At 52.3% G+C, this 26,133-nt stretch overlaps 10 protein-coding genes across 10 annotated transcripts; 2 read left to right on the plus strand and 8 right to left on the minus strand.

Annotated features, from left to right (window-relative positions):
• Positions 1–391: 391 nt before the first annotated feature.
• On the minus strand, positions 392–1,425 carry PV08_02690 (uncharacterized protein; the record flags this gene model as incomplete). The annotated part of the gene is made up of 2 exons (XM_016377048.1): positions 392–1,287; positions 1,350–1,425. 2 exons carry the CDS (start codon positions 1,423–1,425, stop codon positions 392–394), a joined length of 972 nt encoding a protein of 323 aa, XP_016238618.1.
• A 1,054-nt stretch (positions 1,426–2,479) lies between these two features.
• PV08_02691 (uncharacterized protein) lies at positions 2,480–3,603 on the minus strand (the record flags this gene model as incomplete). The annotated part of the gene is made up of 2 exons (XM_016377049.1): positions 2,480–3,366; positions 3,417–3,603. 2 exons carry the CDS (start codon positions 3,601–3,603, stop codon positions 2,480–2,482), a joined length of 1,074 nt encoding a protein of 357 aa, XP_016238619.1.
• A 5,203-nt stretch (positions 3,604–8,806) lies between these two features.
• PV08_02692 (uncharacterized protein) lies at positions 8,807–9,983 on the minus strand (the record flags this gene model as incomplete). Its single annotated transcript, XM_016377050.1, has 3 exons — positions 8,807–9,370; positions 9,459–9,504; positions 9,577–9,983. 3 exons carry the CDS (start codon positions 9,981–9,983, stop codon positions 8,807–8,809), a joined length of 1,017 nt encoding a protein of 338 aa, XP_016238620.1.
• A 1,112-nt stretch (positions 9,984–11,095) lies between these two features.
• On the plus strand, positions 11,096–12,991 carry PV08_02693 (uncharacterized protein; the record flags this gene model as incomplete). Its single annotated transcript, XM_016377051.1, has 1 exon — positions 11,096–12,991. The coding sequence occupies one exon, from the start codon at positions 11,096–11,098 to the stop codon at positions 12,989–12,991; it is 1,896 nt and encodes a 631-aa protein (XP_016238621.1).
• An 860-nt stretch (positions 12,992–13,851) lies between these two features.
• On the minus strand, positions 13,852–14,637 carry PV08_02694 (uncharacterized protein; the record flags this gene model as incomplete). The annotated part of the gene is made up of 1 exon (XM_016377052.1): positions 13,852–14,637. One exon carries the CDS (start codon positions 14,635–14,637, stop codon positions 13,852–13,854), a length of 786 nt encoding a protein of 261 aa, XP_016238622.1.
• Positions 14,638–17,102: 2,465 nt separating this feature from the next.
• Positions 17,103–19,241, minus strand: PV08_02695 (uncharacterized protein; the record flags this gene model as incomplete). Its single annotated transcript, XM_016377053.1, has 1 exon — positions 17,103–19,241. The coding sequence occupies one exon, from the start codon at positions 19,239–19,241 to the stop codon at positions 17,103–17,105; it is 2,139 nt and encodes a 712-aa protein (XP_016238623.1).
• Positions 19,242–20,196: 955 nt separating this feature from the next.
• On the minus strand, positions 20,197–21,869 carry PV08_02696 (uncharacterized protein; the record flags this gene model as incomplete). Its single annotated transcript, XM_016377054.1, has 2 exons — positions 20,197–21,320; positions 21,383–21,869. 2 exons carry the CDS (start codon positions 21,867–21,869, stop codon positions 20,197–20,199), a joined length of 1,611 nt encoding a protein of 536 aa, XP_016238624.1.
• A 537-nt stretch (positions 21,870–22,406) lies between these two features.
• Positions 22,407–23,413, plus strand: PV08_02697 (uncharacterized protein; the record flags this gene model as incomplete). Its single annotated transcript, XM_016377055.1, has 4 exons — positions 22,407–22,469; positions 22,514–22,756; positions 22,874–23,067; positions 23,110–23,413. The coding sequence occupies 4 exons, from the start codon at positions 22,407–22,409 to the stop codon at positions 23,411–23,413; spliced, it is 804 nt and encodes a 267-aa protein (XP_016238625.1).
• Positions 23,414–24,292: 879 nt separating this feature from the next.
• PV08_02698 (uncharacterized protein) lies at positions 24,293–24,823 on the minus strand (the record flags this gene model as incomplete). Its single annotated transcript, XM_016377056.1, has 1 exon — positions 24,293–24,823. The coding sequence occupies one exon, from the start codon at positions 24,821–24,823 to the stop codon at positions 24,293–24,295; it is 531 nt and encodes a 176-aa protein (XP_016238626.1).
• Positions 24,824–25,063: 240 nt separating this feature from the next.
• PV08_02699 (uncharacterized protein) lies at positions 25,064–25,826 on the minus strand (the record flags this gene model as incomplete). The annotated part of the gene is made up of 2 exons (XM_016377057.1): positions 25,064–25,576; positions 25,629–25,826. The coding sequence occupies 2 exons, from the start codon at positions 25,824–25,826 to the stop codon at positions 25,064–25,066; spliced, it is 711 nt and encodes a 236-aa protein (XP_016238627.1).
• Positions 25,827–26,133: the final 307 nt, after the last annotated feature.

The following is a 26,133-nucleotide window of genomic DNA, read 5'->3' on the forward strand; positions in this document are numbered from 1 at the left end:
GGGGGTTTACTAAACAGCCAAAGCACGTAATAACATCGGCTCACCTTCCTTTTCTTAAGGACTTTTATGCCTACTAACTTAGTGCACTAGACAGGCAGGAGTTAAGACCTATAAGCCCTCCCTAACACTGCCTAAATTTTAAGTACCCGCCACGCTTGTATCAACCCTATAAGACTTCGCGCCCAACACTTAACTCATTTTCTGTGAGCTTCGAATACCTCAGCTCATGTGTCCTCTTTCTACCATTCTTTAACAACTTCATGGCGACTCTAGATGAGGGGGTTTGTGTTTGTTCACATTGAAATATCGACCAGCTGACCTATGTATAATTTTGTTCCTCATATCAAGACAAGTTGCAACTTCGTATATATGATCTGCCCTCCAGCTCGTATTATATCTCAAACTTCTCACCGACCAACTCTTCGCTCAATTTCCACAGTTTCTCAGCATTTTCCACAGATTCGGCATAGTCATATGTTGGCTCGCATTTTGCATCTGCCATGTACATGCCGCTTTGACCCTCGATTCTAGGGTCCAAAGCTGCTACGATGGTCGTGGTGATACCCTGTTCAATCGGCTTGGGGGGATCTTGGGCCAGTGGGAAGGCTTTACCCGTGTTCTTGAGCGCAATTGGATCAATCTCGGCCAATGAAGCCATGATGTCAGTGATATGGGCGGCCAGGTTCGTGCCGAAGATGGCACCTGGATGCACTCCGTAGCTCTGGATACCTCGAGACTTCAGTTTTTGTGTCAACCCCAGAGAAAAGAGAACGTTGGCTGTCTTTGACTGGCCGTACCCTGACCATGGATCGTACTCTTTGCCGTTGGAAAAGTTGTAGTCGTCGAAGCGGACCGGTCCAATCTTGTGGCCGAGACTTGTCAAGTTGACGATACGCGAACCTGGCCCTGCGGCGAGGATCTTGGGCATGAGCAGTTTGGTGAACAAAAAGTGGCCCAAGTGATTCGTGGCGAACTGCATCTCTATGCCATTCTTGTTCGTCTGGTATTCGTTAAGTGCCATGACACCGGCATTGTTGATCAAATAGTCGAGCCTATCGATAGAAGAGTTGATGGTGGCGGCTGCGGCACGCACGGAATCAAAGTCGTCCAACGAGACAGGCACGAATGTGACCTTGATGGCTGGGTTCAGCTCCTTGATCCGGGCAATGACTGAATCGACTCGTGTTTGCGAGCGAGCAAGGAGAATCAGATGCGCAGGGTTTGCATGAGCGAAAGCGATTGCCGTCTCGCCACCAAGTCCTCGTTCACTGGCTCCGGTAATGACAACTGCGTTGAGGTACGGTCAGTGATGTGTTGTTTGTCGAACGAGGCATAGGACTATTACTCACTGGTTTTCCCATCGACTCGGTCGCGCAACTCCTGGACGACCTCGACGCCGGTGGTTTCTCGGGTGAAGTCTTTCATGATGAGGATTCAGGAGCAAACAGCACGAGTTTCGAATCGGATATTCTGGTATTGTCGAGTCGTCTTTTGGATGAAGATGTTGTTTTGCTTGTTTTCCCACCGGGCAAGTTGTCTCCTTATATCATTTCCCTTCCCCGATGGATGATGTAACTTGCTTACCTTAACACGGTCCAGTATACCTAAACTCCATAGCACAAGGCCGACCAGCCCACTGTCTGGTGACAATGCACGACAAACGGATACTTGGCTGGACCGTACCAACAGAACAGACACAATCCCACCCACGAATCAGGCCCTGCTGTGTCCTGGGCAGAATGAAATTATGGCTCAGTCGGGCGGCAATGCGGACGCCATGCAACATTCTGTGTCGATCGTACACACCAACCAGAGTTTCTGGCTGGGACGAGAATTGGATATCAGGGCCGCATCTTGGCTGCGGTGCGGCCGACCGGAGTTTACCGTAGAGCCCCTAGTTAGCTAGAGAGAATACGAACGTCTATCGCCGGTGCCATATCGCCGACCGTAGGAGTTGCTACTGATTTACTGTTTTAAACTTTCCAATGGTAGTTAGTATACACCGTTTGCGCCAGTCCTAGCCCTCGTCCTGCTCGGAATCAATGTTCTGTATTTCATCTACCGTGTTCTTGGTGATGATCCTAAAGACCCGGGTCGGACTCGATTGATTTGATGTTCCCTGGACCTGTACAGCTTTCCATGTCTTGTCCTTAACGGCGTACATGTGGCATCAGGACTACAATGAGCGCGATGCTGAGAAACAAAATGAACAAGAGTAACTCAATGCATTCATTAAAACCGACACAGATCAACTAAATATATCAGAAACAGCAGGTTGCCAAGTTCGTAATTGTACAATCGTCAAGCGAGTGCCATGATACTCATTGAAGGGGTATCTCAATAAAGAAAACTCATATGCGCCGAACCCTCGAGGTCCATTTTGAAGGATCTCTTGACACAAGATCCAGATCCCTGCGGCAGAAAGCTGAGGATTGGTCGTCAATCTCCGGCCTTTTCGGCCTTACCGTCGCCGTCCAGCCTAGATGTTCTCAATGACTCGGGCATTCATCGCTTGCTGAAAGCCATCGTTGGTCTCGCCGCTGAAAGGGTTGTTGCCGGTGTGGTGTCTCGAGTTATAGCCACTGGCCTCTCCTGAGCTTGGTTGTTGCAATGCCGCGTTCATAGCCTCTGGCCCAATGGTTTGATTGTTGGCTGGTAAGAAGATGACCTTGCTGTTAGCAGTCTTGGCCATGGCTTGCATTGCCTCGAGGTATCTGATTTGCATGGCAGGAGCAGAGCTCAAGATATCGGCCGCTTGTCTCATGAGTTTGGCGGATTCGACTTCAGCACGGGCTGCAATAACCTTGGATTCACCGATTCTCTTGGACTGGGCGGCCATGGAGAGCGAGTCCTGGAGGTCGTTGCTGAAGATGATATCCTTGATCAGCATAGACTCGACCTGGACACCCCATCCGGAAGCGACATCCTCGATGATTTCGCCGATCGACTGGGCAAGCTCCTCACGACGCTCAATGACATCTTGCAGGACACGCGCACCCACGACATGTCGCAGGGTTGTTTGAGTTCGCTCCACCAAGGCTTGACGGATGTTGGAGATACCAAAAGCTGCCTTGTGAGGAGACGTAATGTGATAATAGATGACCGACGTCAAGTTGAGTGTAACGTTGTCCTTGGTCATGCACACCTGACGTGGCACCTCTACAATCTGGATCTTGACATCGACTTGGATGAGTCGTTCAGACAACGGATTGATCTTGACCAACCCAGGGTCAACCGCTCGAGAAAAGCGACCGAACTTGGTGACCAGACCCACGTTACCTTGCGACACAGGCTTGTAGGGGTTGGGGCAGATAACGCAGCAGGGAATGGCGCCCATGAAACCAATGCAGCTTCCCAAGGAGTTGACTGCACAGCGTTAGTGGATGTGGTGCAGCGGAGGCGCAGGGCCAACATACTCATAGATCCATACCAGCCATGGGTTTCTGTATCATTGTCGCCCTGAAGAGTCTGCGCATACGAGGGTTGAAGATCCTCTCGACGCGGTGGCTGCACCTTGATGATTCCACCGTTTTGTGGGCGAAAGCCTACGGGTGGAGTTGGCGACTTGCCAGTGTCCAAGTTTGATCCTCGTGGAGAGTCCATTGCGGAGTTTTGCGATTCGTTATAGAGAGGGCGCGTGGACGACAGGATGGGCGAGCAAGACAGGTGTTGTTATGGAGGGCGCAGGTGTTTGTCGAGGACAGATGAGATGCTCGCGATTCAATTGACCGGCGACAGGTGGTAAGTGAAGGGGCGGATGTAAACTTTGCGACGTCTGACAGTCACGAGAGAGTGAATCTAAAAGACAGAAGTAACCAGGGTTCAAGACGTCCTCAAGTTCATATACAACACCAACTGCGCGCGATCAGGACGGTGGTGGAGTGAGGAGGGAGAAGTGCAGGGGTGGGAAATGGAGGGTGAGGGAGATTTGGTGATTGGAGGACGCCCGAGGACGCCTACGCTTTTCCCTCTGGGCATGATCGGGAGGGTCCAGCGGGCGCCATTGGCAGTGTCTGGGCGGCCTAGTGAGGCCTGTAGGGGACTTGGACACGCTAATCACTGTCCTCGCAGCCCTAATAAACTTTGCTGCAACCTGGAGGCCGCTATTTCTGGAAGCATTTGGGGTTGTGGTGCCGTTTTCCGGCTGCGAAGTAATGCTGATCCCACAGTCCACTACGCTGCCATATTTCCACCACCTGTTCCTCTACCAGTTCCATACGACGCCGAGAACGACCCCAGAGGTGGCAGACAGGCCGATGATGCATGCCTCGCATCTTAGCCCGTACAGTACCAGTGAACCGTCAACCCGAGGCGCAGATGACCGGGAAAGGACTATCACCACCGCGTCCGCTTTTTGCAAACAAAAACGGAGACACCTCTAAATCCTGACGGGGATCTGCCTTGCACGCTACGAGAATGTGCGAGCCCCCCCTCCTGCGGTTTGCGAGCAGGGAGCGAGGGTTGTGGCTCGTGAGAGGTGAGATTCTAGCTTTGACCCTCGGGAAGCAGAGGGCGCATGCCACTCTAGCGACAATGCTTCGAGCTCCTCGTACGGGGCAGTGCTCGATTTCTCGTCCACTGACAGACTGCGAGTCCTCTCTGGCATTTCGAGTTAGGTAAGGCCATATTTACCTCTGTGTGAGTTTCACAATCCTCCCTTTTTCCGCTCCCGGGCTGTGCTACCATTCGCTCCACGGCAGTTTTCTGAAGCACTTCGTGTGGCAGCTTATCCCTCCCCGGCTGGTCACCATCATGCGCGATCGCAGTCATCCTTGCCCTTCTGCTGCCAAAAGAGTCGAGGCGTCTTCGGCGAGAAAGCTTGGTCTCTTCAACGTCTTCGCCACCGAAGCACATGAACTCTCTCCCCCCCTGTTCGTACACACACCAACTCCTCAAGAAGTACCTAGCATTATTCTCTCATGCAGCTACCATGCGGGGTGGGCCACGTCCTCAGGGAACTGCTGATGACAACAGTGTTCAACTTTGTTCAACTTTTTCAAAACACTCGGCATTTGCCAACAAGCTGTATGTTGCCCGTCGGCATTGAGCAAGGCGACACTGCCTGAAGCAAGTGAGCCTTGTCTTGGCTAATCAGATCCTTCGGGAGGCTGGAGATGAAACCGAGGATCACATCCTTTTCGGTGTACTAAGATGGAGTACAAACCCCGTACCCAGGGTTCCCGCGGCACTACTGAACGGGCAATCCCTTCACCCTTCGAGGCATCCTGTGACAGAGCGGCACTGCGCCCTTGACCACATTGTGATCTGTATTCTGTGGAGCGTTGCCATTATTGAGAACGATGGTCTCGTCCAACCCATCTCAGACGCCCCAGAATGAACTCATCACGATCGACCATCTCCGCTGATCAGCACCTCTACAGACAATACAGGCATACCAGCGCCGTGGCATTTCCTTGGGACACGGGATTCGGCAGCGAAGGCTTTTGATCTCTTCAGTGACCTTCGAGAACCTTTCCCGGTGAGGCTAGTCACCTGTTGCACACTGGGATAGGCTTCCCAGGTCCCGAAATAACAACAGACTGCTTGGAAAATTTCCGCAATGGACGGATACTCGGTCCTCGGCTCTCGTACTCGTATTCTGTGCATAGTGCACCCCGTACCAGTGGCGTCTTTCTGGCACCGTCATACTCGTACTACGTGATTCATGGCATCAGAATATCCGGGGAAGACCACGACATCCCACCAACTCTCGCTAATGTACAAGGTCGTGACCTTACATCATGGCACATAGGATTGTCACGTTACCTCGCCTAACGCAAAGATGCCTTGGCCATGTCGTACTCGTATTTGAACAATGCTAAAAGTAGCAGCATGATACTTGAACATTGCCGTCGCAGCCGTTTTGGACAATGGAGTCACCCTAAGGTTATCGATAATACGAACGCGAGCGAAGGAGAAGGCCAGTGGCGCTCCAGATCAAGCCTTCAAAGCTTCCCCAGAGAGGATACCCAAGAACCGAACCGATAGCAAAACAGAACCCGCCAAAGTGCCGAAGGAATCACATCTTAGCATCTAGACAAGAAGACCAACGTCGATGACCAAAGAGCACTCCAATACGAGAGAGCTAGCGCGAGGATCTCATTCCCGATTCGAGATCCTGATGCGGAAGTATGGCTCTCTCCCCCTTTCAGACACGACCTCGCAGCCCTCTGTCAGAGACCATCATTGCCCTGTTGCTCAACGCTGTGTTCTCGTCCACTCTTATCTCACATGACCTGCTGCCAAGATCATCAAAACGGCCGTCACGGCAAACAGCCACAAGACAGACTGCCAGAAAGGACTTTATGGGGCCAGCATACACAAGTCTTTGAGCGGCAGAGGTTTTACTAGATTCAGGGGGAGAATAGCCACAGGATTGGGTGATCTCGTCGGTCTCGTCGACACAAAGTACGGTGAGTGCCACCGTCGCCCAACCTCCTTTTCCGACATACTTGTGATTCTTTGGTCCGAAAATAGCCACAGCCTAAATTTATGGGAGGGCTCCCAACATGGTCACCTGTCTAGCCGATTGGCACACCCTTTACATAGCGATGTGAAAAACCTCGTTCCGCAATCTCGGACGAATTCGTCTCCAGAAGAGTCACGTATTCGGGTAAGAGAGGTCAAGGGTCTTCGTGATGTTGGTGTTGACATGTTTATGGACACTGCTCGGGCTGTTTGGCTGTGGCTTTCCCCCGTTCCTCGATCCACCCAGTGCAAAGATGGCAGATGCTATCGGCGTCCCAAGTGATGTGCAGACGTTGTGGTCCACCAAGGGAGTCGGTCAGGACTTTTGTCAAGAGTCACAAGTTCATTTCGGCGTTGAAAACCATGAGACTTGACAACAGGTAGCAGTTTAATGCCTCGGGTCAGACAGAGGGTGGTGTATTCTCATGCAATTGTTCCTCTCAGGGTATGAGTTCAGGAGACCAGCCTCGTCGAGGTCGAGTCACCACTATGTAAGTACATCCTGAATAGGACAATTCATGTATCATCAGTAGGACGAGGTTTCCTCTTTGAGATGTCTCAGTTTCTCCAGGAAGACATGATCGTCTTTGTTGAGAACATGTCCTGGCCCTTTTGTTATCCCTATCGTGATCTTACATATTCATTGTTACTGCTTCCTACACCAGAACAACTTTTGCACGAACCGCCGGTACTATGACACCCCTACTTGGGAGGAAGCGACAGCAAGCCGCGGTCATCTATGAAAGAGCACCTACGATAACGAAGCCAGAAGCACGTCAATTATGCATCATATCACGTTTCTATTCTTCATACTCCTCATGTTCCACCCGCAGGGCCTGATACGCACCCCGACGTCCGTTGCAGCCAGGCCTGAAGCCGCACTGTGTCGTTACCGAAGGAATGTAGTGCTACGACTTTGGAAAGAAAGAGTTTATGGTACACACTTGACAACGTTATCAAGAGGAAATTACGGTGGTGAATGACGTTCCCAATATTCCAAACAGTGGTCATCTATATGGACAAGACGTTCATTCACTGGACAACAGGCACGCGGGTGGACAGTGAAGAGCAAGTCGCTTCCAAGTGACAAGATCAACTGCATACGTTCCTCGCCCTTCTCTTCTCTTTGTTCTAGCAAACTTGAATCTCCTCTATCCTCTCCTTTTCCCAGTGTGTACCTTGTGGTTGCTACTCCTCCACTGCTTTACGACTCACGATGTCAATCATGGCAATGTTCCCAACTCTCACCGTCCGGCTCGTCATCCTCACCGCTCTCGTCCTCGTCCTGTATCCAACCCCAATTCCTGCGCATCCTCAGCCACCGCCGCTACCGCTGACAGTATCGGGCACCAACGTCACCCTCACCTTCTCGGCGGCAACGGCTGATCTCATCAATCTCACAAACGCTCACGGGCTTGTCTCAGCGTCAATACCAGTCAAGGAGGAATGCGGCTGCAAAAAAACCGACGATCCCATCAACAGATGTTGCATCTCGTACCAAGACCATGATAGGTGCTGCTACAGCGACGAGGATTGTTGTTTGGGAATCAGTGTCTTTCCTCCATTCATCATCAGAGTGAGTTCACACGCCACACCACACTACTGCTATGCTCTCGGTTTCAGGGTCTGCATCATCATCGTCATCTCCATTTCTTCAAAGTATCGCCTAGGGTCATGTTCTTCTGCCTGTCTTGTTTTGTTCTTGTCTCGTTTTACCGATCCAAGGATTGTCATCAGTTAGTTACTTACAGGAGCTGACTCGAGTTCTGTTCTAGGCATGCTGTTGCCAGACTTCCATTGACGATGATGGCGTCGGTGTGAAGAGTGGATATTGTGATCATGCGTGCTGTTGAACGCTCGGTCATCGATTGGCAATCCAGGGCCCCCGGTGAAGGTGAATAGCCGGCGAAGAGCACCAGGGAAAAGAAGAATTCTCACACTCCAGGCAGAATACCAAGGAAGTCCAAGTTTGATGGTAAGACAGAAGTACAATAAAGCTTTGGCGGTGCTAGTCTTGTCTAGTAGTTCTATGTTTTCTTGTCTTCAGTACCTACCCAAGTCACAATTACCTCATATAGGTAGGCTTTAACCTATGGTACCCCTCGAGATATATCAGAAATCGACAACCATCACTCGGGGGTGAGGGCGAACATAGCATGTCTCAACTCATCACTCGTTCCCGTCCCTGCCCCTGCCCCTGCCCCTGGCCCTGCGGCGATTGATATACCTTGCCTATTACACCTGGATACTGCTACCATCAAGAAGGTGCGTACGCATGGGGGTAAGTACCTGCGATGGGGAGGTAGGGAGGTAGGTAAGTCAGGGTAGGGGTAATCACTCAAACGTTGAAAGGCTCGGCGATCTCACTCGCCATGCCTTTAATCCCTCGCTCCTCGTCCGGATGCAAGACGATGCCGAACCACGTCCTGAGGCCCATGACGCGGTCCTTTTCCGTCTTCGCGTCCACGACGACCTCTTTGCTCCCTTTGCCGCCGTACTCGACGGCCAGTCTCCGCTCGATCTTCTCGCCGCTCATCGTGATGGTGCCGGTGGGTTTCTCCCGTTTCTCGTCGACGAGGATCTTGGCCAGCACGATGCGGTGCGTGAACCAGCTCGTCGGGTCCATCGAGGTGCGGTAGTTGATGATCTCAAAGTCCCCCGGGAGCCACTCGAGTTCGCTGAAGCAGTAGCCCGCGGCCCATTCGGGTTTCGACTTGTTGCGCGTCTCGAACACCCACAGCCTCTGCGACTGGTCCGTGTTGGGCGCTATGGGCCGGTACACGAGGCGGCACTCGGCCCCGGGAACCGACGGGTAGATGGGCGCATCCGAGCAGTCTTCCCTCGTGGGTTTGATCAGTGGGATCGCATCGATAAGTGGTTGGGAACCGAAACCCACGTCGGCCTGTTCGTCACGGGCAAAGAAAAAAACACCAGTCAGTTGAAAACGAAACTAGCGAGCAAAAACTACTCGTCAGGCAGTGAGACCTCACCAGGTATTTCTGTCCGTTGATCGTAACGAGGATGACTTCATGTTGCCTGTTGAAGTTCACTATTTGTCAAAACTGGCCATCGTGGTCGCAGGATAAGTTACAACAACAATCAACATACCATCCTGCAAAGCCACGGGGGTCGGCATTTCCTGTGAGCGCGTGGCTTATCCTGGCGCCCGTGACGTACTGCTGATACCCCAGCGATCGGAGGATGGTGGAAAAGAAGGCATTGTTCTCCATGCAGTAACCGCCGAGTTTGCGCTCGACAATCTTGTGGAACAGGGCTTCTGGGTCGAGCGTGATGGTGCGGTGCCACGAGTAGTGCAACGCCACGTTTCCCCAGGGATTGAACGCCATCTGCCGGAGTTGAAGAGTCGACAGGGCGGCCAGTGGGTCTGCCTTGATCTCGGCCTCGAGCGTCGACAGGGTATAGCTTGGATCGGGCGCGATGCAAGAGACGTACAGCGCGAGTTGGTCGCGGGTGTAGGTCGGTCGAAAGGACAAGGAATGTTCGTCGGGCAGCATGGTGGCTGGTCTCGCTCGTGCTGGAAAGGAGAGAACGGATAATGAATGAGCGTATATGCCGTGGCGGTAGGTGTTCTTGATTGTATGCGTGAAAGTGTATGTGTGTATATATATATATCAAAAAGAGTGTGTTGTTGACTGAGTCACTCAATGGAGCAGCATCTCACCCAGGAAATCCCGGTAATCACCAATAGACAAGTAATGATCAGCACGATACCTACTCAGAGTAGTAACCAGGACAGATACAGATGCAGATAATTGTAGGCAGTGAGAAGCATATCGGATATCGACGCAATCCAGCAAAACTCTGTCAAATGGTGATCGGTCAGCAAATGGAAAGCATCGCGTATCGGGGTGCCATTTGACTCTTTTCTTATCGCCATTCCATGGACGAGGTGGGTGTGTATAATATATATAACACTGCGTGAAGATGATTTGCATTCTGCGCAGAGGCAACAATGGGACAAGGGGACAAGGGGAGAGGGTGGCTCGCCCGCCTGTGATGGGTGTTTGTTTTATGCTCGGGTGTTTTGTGCGGTGCACACAGCACAATCACTGTGTCGTCCGTACATTAGGTGCGTCCCTCATGTACTATGTATAGGCCCGATGGACTCGTAGTACGAGTACTTACTCACTCATACTCGGGGTCTCTGAATCTCCCTGTGTATCAGATGCAAATTGACTCGTCGAGTCTGCATCATCTCAGCAACTTCTCATCAATGACCAAACAACCCCCCCGGGTTCTATTTTGCAGTATCGTTACTAACGTGTTTATCGCACACTGCCTTTTTCCAGGCCAGCTTGATCCGTCTAATAAATTCTCTCTCTGCAGCTGGTGATCTTCTGCTTGATCCCTTTCCAGTCCCAATCCCTGTCCCTGTCCCTGTCTCTGTGTCTGTCCCGTCCCCCGCCCCCTTTTGGGTTTACGCCACTTTGGTCATCGCGCTGCCTGGAATCTCCCGCTCAAATTACCCGGCACCGAAGCAACTTACTCGTCGTCGTCGTCCGGACTCCATCCAAGCTCTTTCTTTTGAGATACACACCCACCGTCGAAGTGAGGACTACTACCGGATTACTATGACCCAGGCGCTGCCATTCGTGGCCTGTCAACCATGAAGGAAACGCTGCGGAAAAAGTCCACGAGATCGGACTCCAACAGCGACTTTGACACCACAAGTGAAGCGCCCTCCAACCCATGGGCAAGCGAGTCTTCGTCGGCGGCGAATGGTGAGTCCATCTCACGACAGACGTCCAAATCATTCAAGACCCCCGACACCGGGTCTCCCATCAGACCTACAGCTCAGGAAAAATCTGCATCACCGCCACCGCCGCGGTCGACAACGCCGGCGACACTTGAAGTGAACGGCGCAGAAAACGGCACTGACAAGCCAACCCGCCGGAGGAAAACCATTACGAAGACACCTCACACTTTTGAGCTCGAGGTCGACCTGAACCCCATGAAGAAAGAACCACCACCACCGCCGCTGCTGCCAGCGGCTCCAGAACTGCCCAAGACCGAAGCAGCCGCCTCGACCCCAGCGCCGAAGAAGAAAAAGAAGGTCTCTCAAGGTCCGCCTCCAGAAACGCCAAAGTCGATAACAGTCAATGCTGTACCTTCCATTCAATCGACACCCGCAACCCCAACGTCGCCAAAACCTGTTTCGGTGCCGCCGTCGCAAACATCAACGCCAACCTCCGTGGCACAACATGGGCCTATCTCGCCCAAACAGACTCTCCCGACACCTGCGGCTCACCCCTTTACCGCCACCCACCGACCCAAGAAGTCTCTATCGTCGTCTACCGCCGTCACCGCGTCCAGCAATCCATGCCGCTTCACTCCCCCTCTTCTACCGGACGAATCCTTCTATGGCAAAGTTATCGTCTTGACCAACGGTGCGTCTCAGACTGGCCAAGCTCTGATCCGCCAGTTTCACGCCGCTGGCTCGCGCGTCATCTTTGGCGACAAGTCGTCCGACCAAGCCCGCAAGCTTATCTCGTCTCTCCCCCCTCCTCACGTGGTGCATTTCAACAAATGCGACATGACGCGGTACTCGGACATTTTGGAGCTCTTCAAGCTCGCAACGACCATGTACGGACGGGTCGATCATGCCATCTTCGGCGTAGGCGATGACGGCGGGCAGGCACGGTCGGTCGCCGAGGCCGAGCGCGGCTGGTTCGACCATGACCGGCCAGGTGTGAACAAGACTTTCCGCATGGCCGTGTCGGAGATTGAGCGCGAACCCTACGGGCTGGGCGAGACGTTAACGGCGGCCACGAGGTTTGCGAGGATCGCCATGGCGTACCTGAAATACTCGCCCAAAGCGAAGCCCAAGTCCAAGCCTGTCAATCCGTACGCGAGTCCACGACCCGACGACAGTGCGGGGGGAGAAGGAGGAGGAGGAGGACAAGCAGCCAAGAACGACCGGAGCCTGACCTTTGTCACGAGCGTCGCGGCGTTCAAAGAAACCTCTGGGCTACCCATCTACCAGATCGCGCAGCACGGGATCTTGGGCCTGGTCAGGAGTCTCCGCAGCGCCGTCGACCCGGATCCCGAACGCGACGGGGTGAGGATCAACGCGGTCGTTACCAATATCATGGTTCCGCGGGCGCTGGCACAGAGCGGGGGAAGAATGAGCGTGCAACTTCCGCCCGACCGACCGGAGGACGTGGCGCGCGTGGTTGCCGGGGTCGTGGCGACGAGCAGCGCGAACGCCGCCATCACGACGGACGGGACGGACACCGGCATCACGACCGGAGGTGGCATCTGGTACGAAAAGGGATTCGAGCGTGGTGTGAGGGAGAGGTACCTGCACGGCCGCATCATTTACGGCGTCGGTACCGAATGTTGGGATGTCCAGGAAGGTTTGGACAGGAGTGAGACTTTGTGGATGGGTGCGAAGCCCGTCGAAGCCATGATGAAGGCGACTGGGACTACAGACGTAGGACAGGCTGACGGAGGTGGTGCCAGTGGTGGTAGCAGTAGCAGTTGGATTTTGGATTTAGCGTAGCATGCATTCATTCGTGCGTTCATTCAATTGTCCGTGCTACATACCTGACCTGACCTGACCTGACCGGACCTGACCCTGGATAGGTACAGGATAAAGTGTTTGTACAGTTGTTGTTGTTGTTGTTGTTGTCGCCGCCGCGTTCAAGGGAAGTGAAAAGGCATTTCCTACACGTAGATACCTACCTACCTACTGTACCTGGGTAAGCATCGCACCGAGAATACTGCCTAGAGGTAACACAGCACTCTTGTACTCCGTGCTCTGTCAATTCCTCGATACAAACATGGAAAACTCCCGAGTAAGTCAGACAAGGAAAGGTATGTTAATTATACTTGCTTGGTTAGTATCTAAGGTATTTGAGAGTCTGCAGCAGTAAACACGGTGGCAACTCCGTCTCGAATATTCCCATTTTCCCCCATCCTGCACAAAAAAACACTCCTCTTGAGATAGACAAGAAAAGACCCCCTCCCCCGAGATCATACATAACGACGCGCTGTGGTGTTGTAAGAAACGATATATACCTTAAAAAAAGAGACAAAGAGAGAGGGAATATATAAAAAAATAGAGGCTTGAGAATATTCATCACGTCTGATTGCCTTCTGATTGCCTTCTCCCAGACTGCCCACCATCTCGCCTGGACTTTTAACAAATGATTTCTCCTCAAGTTGGTGTTTTTGCTTCCTACTGCCTCTTTCACATCTCCGCTCCTCTCCGTCCCTCGAAGCTGGGATAGCAGGGTGGTGTGTTGGACAAGGTGTCAAGTTATTCTGACGCACGACTCGAGGGGAACCATCGATAATGCGACATGGTTTGCGTAGTCGGAGGAAGGAGAGAATATCAAGGAAAGTTCATCAAAAGATCTTCTAGTCCGTCGAAGAATGCTGGTTGGCCGGGAGGTGGTGCTTCCAGGTATTATAAGGAGCACAACTGGTATATCCCGTTGGGGCACGGACACCGCGGATGGATGAACCACCATCAGCTCTCTGAAGAGTCTTGTGGCGGCAGTGAATGACGTGGTCGTACGAGATCAATTCTGTGATGATGGGGGCCTGGTTTCTCAAGGCACGAACCAACATCTCCCAAGCATAAATGCAATGGGTGATGTGATATTCTTGAGCCACATAGACGGCATCATGTTCGCCTTTTCTCATCTCGTCGAGGGTCCAGACCTTGGTGGCTGATGTGTCTGCATACCAGGTCCAGTTGCCTTCCTCGAGGAATCGATCCGAAAGGGTACGGTCGTAGCAGGCCGCGGGAGTCCAAAGCTGCATCATGACGTCGAAAACACACCCATTTGCGCGGGCTTCTGTTGGATTACTTCCACATCCCTGGATCTCGACCTCCTCGTCCTTGGACTCGGTGGCCTCGGAGACACCATCGAGGATGGCCGAGGTTGCAGTTGAGGCAGCTGCACTCTGTGTGGCGGTCGCGACGGCATCTGAAGAGTTGGATTTGTATGTTACGACGGCGGATCCGACGGTAGAGAGGACAGCTGCGATGACAGCAACGAAGAGAGTCGCGGTGGCGATGGAGAGCAGAATTGACTGTTTTCCCCAACCTGATTTGGGTGGCTCTTTTTCAGGTGGTGCGAGAGGGAAAGTCTCGTCCTCATCCGAGACTGAGCGGTAGTGATTGTCGTCCAAGCCCATCTTTGCGATAGGAAGCGGTCTGTTGTGCTGAATTGAAGGGGAATAAGCGCGTCAAGTGAGTGAGTGAGAGGGGTAGTGAGCCAAGTAAGCAAGTAACAACCCAAACGAGCGCGAGGCTGTTACTGCGACAATGAGGACGGAGTCAAGGGTGTACGAGAGAGACTGATGAGAAAGAAAACTTTGGGCGTTGCTGGTAGATTGAACGGCGACAGTCGGTGTCGGTTTGGTGGTGGTGATGGTCTGTTTTTGAAGAGAGAGACAGAACTCGCTCAAGCTGCGCCCCCGAGCACGATCTGGCTGGGTCTGTGGGTGGGTGGCATTTTAAGTGGCATCAGGGGGGCAGCAATGCCGAGCCCCCGAACGGGAAGCGACAGGCGACAACAGGCCAGTAGGAGGCCGATGTGAGGCCTCTAGGGGACGGTTAAGAGGAGCCTAATGGGCCCTAGAGCGAGCTTAAGGAGAACTTTAGGGGAGCCTTAGGGGCGCCTCGCTTAGTGTTGGGGCAGCGAGAGTGAGCACAATCTCTGTATCAGTGTATCTGTGCACGGCCGTCAACCATCATGAGATGGTGGCCGTGAAATTACATTATCGATAACATCCCTCCTTTCTTTAGAACTCTGCGGTGCTTTGTAACCATCACCTGAGGCGGTTTGCTCAGTCGATTCAAAAAGACACACACCACTCGTCTGCAGAGACTCGACTTGGTCCTCGTCGGTATCATGTAAGAACTCAAACCACCTACAGTGCTGTTGTTTTGCGTCATTTACTATTTATGTAACTCCCCCCTTGTAGACCCTCCCCTGCCATGTGGGAGATGATCTTGGAGTTCTCGTACTCGTACGAGTACATACGAGGTACCTCTTGTCAGTCCCCTCCCACTCTCGTCCATCAACGACATCATCTCCACCGCAAAAAGGCCCTTCAGCTGAAAACCATCATCAGGCACCGTAAATTCTTCACACGCCCATTTGCCCATGGACTGATTCTGGCCAGGCCGCGGCTAGTCCGTAAACGGAATAGTACACAGAAACTCTAGAGCATCAGCCTCACTACCTCACTAGCCTCAACAGCCACAAGCCACAACCCCCTCCACAGCCACTTGTTCTCTTCCTCTTCCTCTTGTCTCTCTGCGACTTTCACTCCGCCCAAAACTTCTCCTCTGTTAAGGCGTCCCCCAGGCAGACGGCATTGCAGCCAATCGTCACCCCGTACCCGGATTTTGGCTATACCTGATGCCATTTGAGTCTCATGCTAATCATGCAAACTACGTCTACAACTACAAGAGCCCAAACTTCCAAGGTAGGACTGTCTGCACATATAATTCGAATCTGTTATCCTGTTCCTTGAACTTCCACTGCACATACAGCTAGTGTGCTTTTGCGCCCCAAAGTACTCCTCACCGTACCCATTCACAAGAGCACATACGGAGTATTCTGCCAGCATTCGGCAACAACCTTATCATGGGCAAACTCAGATCCCAAGCCTCCTCTTCTCCTTCCTCGCGCGCTCCCGAGCCAGTCGCAACCAGTAGCTTTCCTCGCATGGACCCTCCGCCGCCATACGAAGCATCTTTGTCCTCTCGCACGAGTTCAGCGCACAGTCAGGATAGACTCCAACAACAAGAGCCCTCCTCAAACGGCGATGCCTCGCCGCATGCCCAAACACAACCAGCCGACACTCGGGGGGAAGGTCCCACGATACAACATAACCGGGCGGGACACCAAACCAAAGAGAAGCCAGCAGAAGGATGCATGACTTTCGGCAACGGCGCATCAGGGTGTATGAACTACGGAGATCACGCAGAAGGTTAGCATAGTACAACAACTATCCACACTGCCACCGACCGCGAAAGTATCGTACATACCTACCTCGAGGTTCGAGGTATGGGTATTATACGGCACAAACTCCTTACTCGATTGGTATGCTAACATTCACACTTGGTTGGATACAGGATGTTTGAACTACGGTGACTATACGGATGGTTGGTAAGGTACCCTGGCGGAGAGGGCGTCCAATTCGGATCTCCAAAAGTTCACCTTGTGCTGACATATATTCTTTTACAAAGCTGCAACTATAAATCCCGCAATGGATGCATGCTATGGGAGGCGACGGGTGGAGGGTACGTTTTTTCGATTGATCCTCTTGATTCGACCTCTCTAGCCTTCAAACGCTTATGACTATCATGCTCCCCTGGAAAGCCACTGACTGGTTCTCACTGGTATAGATGCTTGAATTTCAAGACGAACAAGAGCGGGTGCTGTCAGTGCGGATGAAAGAAGCCCCGTTTATGTGTTACGTTGACGATTCTATAATGGACCATGGCGAACCTCGGCGTACGGGTAGGCTGGCTGGTGTTGGAATGGCTACGATCACCTTCAGACTACAAATGGTCATGTTTCATTTACTCGCTCGTATTAAGCTCGCTTTTCGGCAGAGAGATACCAATTGGATACAATCCGCGCAATTCAGCAAATGACAAAATCAGTCTCAGTTCCCAGCCCGTCCCCGGACATCTTCATCGTCTCGCCTCTCATGGTGCCGTGAATGTAAACCTCTCCTTTTAACTTATACCGACCCGTCGCACCCCATTCGCGAAGCACAAACGGCACCCTCGACCCGTACAGAACACAACAGACATCACCTACTTCTACGCTGATGGGACCAAGCCCGAATCGACCGGTTTCAGTAATGATGAAGGTCCGGCCATTACACCCCAGTTTCATATCATTCAAGTACCTTTCGAAGTCACCCCGTGAAGCATCACCCGGGATTGCATGATGTGGGATTGTATTTTCATTTTCATAGCTCGACGGTGCCATCCCGTTCCAACGGGAATAATACGCTGCAAAGTCATCGCAGTGTTGGTCCAGCCTGTCTTCTGCGCACTGATATGTCGACAGACCGGTACACAGCGTGAGACTGAGTGCAGTGACTCTGTCGTTGAGGCTTTTGTACGGATTGTCGCTCCCGGTGTGGTCACCTGACAGAGCCTCGAGCATGATGCTGGCCAAGAGGGCGACATGCCCAGTGTTCGGATTGACTGTGTCTTCTTCTCCCTTGTTGACTATTTCCAGATCCTGTATGTCGGCGTCTGAGAACTTGAACGTCTTCTTCACGACATCGATCTGACGACCACGCAGCTTGAGATCCGTTTCGTCCACAAACAAGGGTTCAACCGTCCCCGTCGTCACACCCGCAGACGCATCAAAGTAGAACCCCTCGAAGACACCGATGCTGTTCGTCAACAAACTGACATCGTGAAACAGTGGCACCCATGAAGGAACAACAGAGCTACCGCCGCCACCGCCGGCACTACCCCTCCACGTTTCCCCGTCGTGCTCGACTGCCGAGAGTACGCGGAGGCCAAAGTGTCGGAGTAGTGTCTTGCCAAAGTCGAGAAATACCTCTTCTTCGGATTTGGTGTAATCGGGCTGGATGATGAGGTTCTTCTTCCCACTTGCATCCTCCAAAGCCGCCAGGGGGTGTCCCAGAAGAGCATAGATGTGATCCTGCCTCAGGGCACACGACAACCAGCGCGACTGACACAGCAAGTCCAGAAAGTCCTCGTCTGGGTACGCCGACGTCCGCTTCCACTCGGGCGACCAATCGATCCAGTCCGCGTGCACACTTCCGAACGAGGTGCCGTACCTCGTCTCGATCTGCGGCGCGCATACCATTGTCCACGAGGCCATGTGCATCAAGTCGCGGTACTTGAATTCTCGATCGCCGTACAAGCAGACCGGGTCCCGCGCCATACCGACCTCCTGCACCACCCACGCCCTCGTGAACCATTGGTGCTTGCTGAGCGCTGCCACGGCCTTCCATCGCGTGTCGAAGAGAATGGGATCTCTCGAATCGACCTGGGGCAGTGTGTCGTGAAAGGTGGTTGGTGTGTTGGCTGGGAAGTATTTGGATGTGAATTCCTCGACGAGTTCCGCCACGTCTTTCGCAGCACCAGCAGCACCAGCAGCAGCACCAGCAGCATCATCATCACCACCACCACCACCACCACCACTACCCCCACCGCCATCACCGCCATCATCATTTTCACTTCTTCGCTTGCTGTCCTCTCCGAAACAAACAAGAACCCGTTTCGCACGCCTGTATATCTCGCCCATGAACGAAACGTGGTGCGATCGCTCGGCTTTGTTCTTCTGGTTGATACACACTGCGTCGGCCCACAGGGTGCGTGACCGGTCCGCGCACCGTACGCGCTTGAACACGGAGTGGAGGCTCGTCGTGACATTTAGTGGTCGTCCGTTGCACGATATCGACACCGTGCTGGTGGGGTCGCCCCAGACGTACGAGACGGCTTCGTAGTCGGGCTGATGTCCCAATTCGACGATCCACACGCGGATGGAGATAGGGTCGTCAGGCTGGCCCGGCGGTAGTTCGATGAGTCTGAAGATGTAACCTTCGAGGAGAGGCAGGTATATGAGGTGGTGTTCTGCGGACGATAATCTTTGTATTTCTACTTCTTGTTCAGCTGTCGCCGCTTCGTCTCCGTCTCCGTCTCCGTCTCCGTCTCCGTCACCACGGAGAGGCGTAGTGGTGGTGGTGTTGTCGCTGTCACTCAGCGCTGCTTCTTTTCGATGCTCGGACATTGTTTAAGATTTATGAACATTACGGAAGCAATTAGGACTTTTTTCATATCCCAAAGGCTTACTACGTACGCTGTCGAGTATTTGCAGCAGCTGAGAGCTGAAAGGTTGTTTTGTATTCGGGCCCTATACGAACCCGCCAGCACTCGTTCGCCAACGTCTCCCGTTAAACGAGTATTTAGTCGAATCACTCCCCTGTCCGCTCACGTTCACTCCCCTTCCCAATCCCCTTTCCTCTCTTTACGTCCTCCCCCCCTGCACTCCCTTCAGCTCCTTCGTCGCTCTCGCTCCCTCCTGTCGTACTCCCTCGCCTGCAAGGGAGGCTCCGTGTTTGGGCTTCAGTCTTACGGGCGCCAACACCGCGCACATCCAGCCTCATGGTAACTTTAACCCCGACTACAAAAACGGTCGCCCGTTTCGGCCCTGATGAAAGTTGGGATCCATGAGAGGATGCCCCTGAATTGGGGGTTAACTGAGCCATCCACCTTACCCGTCCTCGTCGTCACTTTCGGCTGTTTCCAGGCCATTCTGTGCTGCAGATTTCATTGTGTGGTTTATTGATTCCTCCCCCCAGAGGCAAAGTTTCTCACAACCAGACTGCTGTGATATAATTGGGACATCGAGGGGCTCTGACCAGCAAGACGGGAGAAAATCGTCCTGGAGAACCGAGGACGTCCTGGCCCCCGAACTGCGAGGATGTGATTCAGCTCCCCTGTAGCTGAGACATAAGAACGACCTACTCCCATCATTCCAGCGCGTTCATTTTTTGGGCGGTCCTGGGCACGATTGACCCTTCCTCCTCTTGAAATGAACACCACCGATACCAGATATGATCCTGAACCCTACAAGCCCTTTGACGTCTTTGGTCTGACAAAGTCTCCACAAACTTCTCCATTACAAAAAAGACGTAAGTATATTCAAAGCCGCTAGCTCTCCTGTATCAGATGTCTGGGCCAACCTAGGATGAATTAACCTTCTTTCTTCCGCGGAACACTATGATTTCTGAAGCATCGCTATCTGTAAAGTGCTCATATTGCCCCTCAGGAAACCCTTTTTGATCCTGTTCGGTGCTTTGCTCGGGCTCATTTGTTGATGGGACCTCCTGGGACGTGCGATTCCCTGCACTCCGTCTCTCAGAATCCCTCGACACTAGCACTGATACCCCATGATCATCTAGATTGTTGGAATTGTGGCCGTTGTGTGGCTGACTGGCGTTTCGAGCCGAGCCTAGAAGTGCGTCCAGGTCAAGCACGACGCTGGACATTCCCGTGGTTGAATCCGGTAGCCTTGCTCTCTCGGGTCGTCTAGAAAGTATTTGTTCCTGCAGGTCTCGACGGATGTAGATAAGCATGTCCTGTAGCATCTTGAAGGTATGGTGCTTCTGCGGCCGAGCTGTTCCTTTAGTAGTAACAGCATGAGGGTCAGGGATGGGGAGAGGATATGGAGGGGCCCAGTTGATCCACAGATTCCCGTGACAGGGCCGAGGAGCAAATCGCCCCGGGTGGCATTGCATATAGATATGGCAGCAGTAGCAGGAAGGCTTGCTGCAGCCGATGTATCTGTCATCCGTGACGAAGTCGAGTCCATTGCGATAGAAGTGCTCGAGAATAAGTAGTTCTGCGTGCGGACGGGGTTTAATTTGCGCGTACTCTTGCCGAAACCTGTCCTCGACTTCGGCGACCGCGTTTGCTTCTGAAAGTGCTTGATTTAGCTGTTCGAACACCACAATTTGGTCTATGGGAACCATGCGTCTCACGACGCCGACGAGATCAGTCGAGTGAAGCTTGTTCGGCAAGTCAGCTGGCCCGTTGGTTCCGATGATTTCGACTTGGGCATTTTCGATCCGCTGGGGGAATGTCACCGCGCCGAGAACCAAAATTTGCACAGCCTTTGACCAGGACCCCAGCCGTCCGAGATAATGACGAAGGTCAGACCAGACCCCGCGATGCGCATGTGCAACATGTCGTATGCTCAGAATTTCCATCAATCGGCATCTCCGAAGAGTGTGAGCATGTGAACACTGTCGGTGAGGAGTAGATATGAGCGTCTCCAATTGCTGGAACTCCTTTAAAATAAACGCATCTGCAGATCGTATCAAGGGGGAGTCAGCATTCAATCTGGATGTTCCTTGCAAGGAGGTCAACCTTCAGCGTTCGAGACTTCATCCATCATATTGGTTGCAGTTTGGATTGCTTGAATCAGCCATCTAGAATACGTTTGGATTCTTTGATGGCTGAAATCAATACATCGAGTTCGAATCTCGTCTTCCACTTGCAAACGGGGCTTTTCGTTCGTATGGATTTGGCCTAGAGCAGCAAGAACCCAACAGAGGTGACCTCTTGCTTCAGATCTCGATTTTGAGTTGGATGCAAGGGAAAAGATTGGATGTTCAAAACTCCGTTGTGCAGCGATTGCAGCCACGGTATCTCCGCGCTTTTCGGAGTCGCATACAAATGCAAGTTGATCGAGAAAGTTGCGCCAAAGTTTTGACTGTTCATCCAGGCCACGGTCCGATGTTAAATCAGGACGCTGCGCTCCGCGAGTTGGGTCCATCACCCGAAGTAGAGTCAATGGTTCGTAGAAGCGACGGAGGAGTTTTCCATTCGCGTCGAGCGGGTGTTGCTGAAACATAGTTGGGTTTGAGAGTTGGTGGCTATGCCCTCGGCGAAGAAGGAATACATTGCTTTTATGAAGCCGCAAAAACACTGTTGTATAATCCTAGAGACTCACCAACCTTCGAGAGCGTGGCAGAGGTTGATTGCTGTCTTATCTGTCGATTCCATCATCGGCAAGATCCTTGTCGTCTCAATTTTGCGGATGCTATTGGCAACGAGGTGTCGTATCAATCCAAGTCTCTGCCGACGCATAAAAGGCAATTTGATAGGATCGTACTCTTGACCAGGGTGCATGGCAATCAACGCCTTATCGTCGCGACTGAATCAAAAATTGACACGTATTCACCCCCGCTTGCCCCGTAAGGAGGCCGTTTTGTGTTCACAAACACCGGCTTAGGCAGAAATTCTGCTAGCTGCGTCAAGGGGCCAAGGTTCTCGTACGTATAAAATTCCCAATGTAAACTCCCATGTGCTACCTGTCATACTGGATATCGCTCTCAAGCTCAGAGTCACCCATATCACTTCCGCGGCTGTTGTCCTAGGCATTTCCCCAATGGAGCAGCGCTCAGAGCTGCCCTTCGAAATCCGCGCTTTCCTACAGCATGATCTAGACCAGGTGCGTGCACATGCTTCTGATAAGGCTCGAGGTGACAGATCCAGGACGCTTCGTTACTGACGGCGGTGTTGATTGAAATCCGGGGGATCATACAAGAGCGTGAAGAACTTGCGGCTAGGATTCCCCTTTGCATCAAAGAAAAAGGAGAGAAAGACAAGAATCAGCTCAAGCAGCTGTTCTCCTATCAAGGACCCGACCACGAAACTGAGAGAATTCTGAACCAGTATGGAGATCTCTGGATGGACGACCCAAATCGATTTTGGAACACACCCCTTCTGTCCGGCTCGGTGAGACTTCCCAGCGCACGAGCCCAAATTGCTAGGTACTACTTCCATGGTCAAGACGTCGACGCTTAGTCACGCATGATGAGGAGATGTGCCTGCATATTGCTTGTGGAATTTCAGCAACGGTTCGGGTGTACGTGGACCCCCGAATGTACCGACGCTGTTCGTACAGTGCACAATCTGGACCGGAGCCCCGAGGAAATCGAGCGAGATGTCAAGTATATGGCTAACTGCGGTGGCCGCTATCTCAATCTGGAGAAGAGTCTAGGACGTGGATCCTCTTTGCTCTTGGGTCTTGACATTGCCGAGTCAATGTAAGCGGGTTCGGCGTTTCGAGGAAATACTAACGTGAGCAGATGGACCAAAACTTTACCAAAGTCCGGCAAAGTACACGATGCGGTGATGAACCATATACGAACGACCCAGCTGACAAGCTTGGTCAACAAGTTTGGGCTTGTAAGAAAATTGGTTGTTGAGCGTGAGCTCGAGAACTTGTCGGCAATGCATTCATCAACGTTGGTTGGCAGCTTACTGCTTCCCCAGGAGTCGAATACAGCACAGCCAGACACGGCCCTGCCAACTACTTACTACCCTGTTGGTGACACTCTGTACGAACTTGACACAGATGTCGACTGGGAGCAGTTCGCGGAATGGGCCTAGGCACATCGTATGCTATCCATATATAGATAGATTGATGGCAAATAAATTCCCAGCTGGGTTTGCACTTGTTAATGCCTTCCCTCAGTGGAGATCAGTTCGAGGCTCCGTACTTCCCAATCCTGTGGTAGAGTCTGGTGGTCGCCTCATCTGCGTCGGCCCAGACATGATCTGATAGTGCAGATCCACCTTGATAGTTGTCACAAGATTTTGCAAGACCTCTTCTTCGCCGGGTATCAACTCCGCGTAAAGTTGTGGCGTTGCCCACCTAATCCATATATTACCGTGACTTCGGCGTGGCTGGACCCCAGCGGGATGCTTTCGAAGATACAGGTCGCAGCAGTAGCAAGACGGCTTACTGCAACCGATATAGCGGTCACCCGCGATGAAGTCGAGCCGTCGGGCATGAAAGTGAAGTAGCAGAATAACCTCTGCGTGGAGATCTGCATCAAATTTGTTCGCCGAAAGACACTTAAGAATTCGACCGGCCACCTTATCGTCCTGACGGGCATTCAATGCATCCTGAAGTCGAAGCATTAAATTCCGGCATCAACGCGCGCAGGATGTCGACAGGCTCACGCCAAGGTAGCTGAAAATAAGCCGAACTGAGAGAAGACATGTCGACTGGTCTCACTTGAGCGTTTGTGATGCGGTCACGGAAGCGGTCGGAAGTGAGGACGAGATGACGAGCTGCCCGAACCCAGGAACATAATCTACCCAACAGGTGCCGCACTTGTATCCACAAAGCTTTTTCTCCAGAAGTCTGGATCAGTTGACAGAGCCTCTTCAGAAGTCCAGATCGTTTGAACTCCATTGATAGATGGATCAACCGATCTGGATCTTTCGAAAGATCTAGGAACGATTCCAAATGCTGTCGTTCACTCACATCTGTGCAATTAGCATGATCAGCAGAAGACCACAAAATAGTCGGATCGGCCCGATGCCATTACCGAGTAACACAATGGGCTCCGTCGCATCAATCGCAGCAATAGTGCTCTTCAACTTTCGACAGTATTCTCGAACATGGAGACCAGAAAATTCGATAGAATCGCGTGCGATCTTTCGGATCAGCTCCCTCGAGGATGACCTATCCAAAGAGGTCTCCTGCTGCAGAGCAGACAACACACTATTCACATGTTGGAGCGCCTCTGGCTTGATGTACGAGTTACTGGCAACCCAGTATGTTGGTCGAGCTGGGGAGGGTTCGACAGCGATGGATGTGACTGTTTCCCCGGCGCCTTTGTGGTCGGCCAACCAAGCCAGACTGTCCAGGAAGACGTGCCATTCGTTCCGCCTCGGGACTGCTGGGTCGACAGACCTGTCCGAGATGGCCCTCGATCGGTTCGGAGTCAATAGCCTTAGCAAGACTAGACATCCGTAAAATTCTTGAATGAGCGACGTTCTCGCCTCCATTTCTTGTTATTTCACCAGAGGAGAATCATGCTAGGACCAAGATGAAGCGAGACACGAGCCTTAAAGACTATCATCACTATATTCTGCACCCGTCAGGATGCCGGAACAACCCAACGACAGCTCATTATCAGCCGCTCGCGAGTCACATGCTCGATCTAGTCCCGGGCTCAGTCTGTTCGAGACATTCTCATTTATCTTGTCGATCGTCAACATGTTGTCAGGGGTGTGATCCTGGTCTGCTCACACTTGCAGCTCCAACAGCCTGCACGCTTGTCTCGCAGCTTCGTGCTGGGCCAATTTAGAACTTGCAGCCGTACCTTCAAAAGTACGGCCCTTGAATGACAAGATCGTCTTCCAGAGACAGGGATCCGATGATATCTGTTCCATACTGTACAACGGTTTGACCCCAATGTTCATGCCGTGATTATTCACAGCGACGCTGTAGAGACCAGGATTTGCTGTGGCGTTAGGTGTTGTATGAGATTCAGCTTCACGGTTGTTGCTTGCCGATCTCGAACTCGTCCTATACCTGCCTTTTTGGTCTTGATAAAAGGATCTCACTGTCTGCAACATCTGACGCTTCGCACGGGCAGACCCTTCGCGGATGATCCAACCTACCAGGACCAGCACTCGTGCGCGGGAATCCCTTCCTGACACCTCGAAACGATTCGACCGCTGCATTGGATGAAACTCAGCGAGCGACGAGAGACACGCGTCATATGGGAAATCTCGCATGTGACAGAAAAGTCGAGACTGGGCAACTGATTAGGCACCCACAAGCGAATATCATTGAAAGGGAACGTACATCCACTTCAGAGGGTGTGTCGCAGGGACCGCAATCTTGGAGGACTTGCTGCGAGATGACACACTCGAAGTATTTCTGACCAAGCCAATAGCTGACTTCGTCACGCATAGGCGTTGTTCCCCATGTGAAGGATAAATTCTCGACATCTGAGTCGTCAAAAATGGAAGGTCCCACAGCATTGGAGGATTCGGGTGCCATAGTGTCGATTTGGTGCCAAGGCAAAATTCCTGTCTTTTGATGAACATACATGAAAGACGACGCGAGTGTGTCAGCAATGAACACTTTGAAAGACATTTTATATATTTTGTCACCGGTTTTGAAAGGATGACATGACCCAGCCAATGAGCCGTGGGGGAATGGCACTAAAATGCCGAACGGCATTTTAGCGCAGTCTCCGGAATAAGAGAGTCTCAGTAATGCATGCAAGTAGCCGTCTTACTTCGTTGTGTTTCTGGTTGAAATCCTTTCCCTATCAAGCGAGGGGCATCGCGATGCATTTTTGGAG

Source organism: Exophiala spinifera, assembly GCF_000836115.1.
Source record: "Exophiala spinifera strain CBS 89968 unplaced genomic scaffold supercont1.2, whole genome shotgun sequence".
Classification (NCBI taxonomy): domain Eukaryota; kingdom Fungi; phylum Ascomycota; class Eurotiomycetes; order Chaetothyriales; family Herpotrichiellaceae; genus Exophiala; species Exophiala spinifera.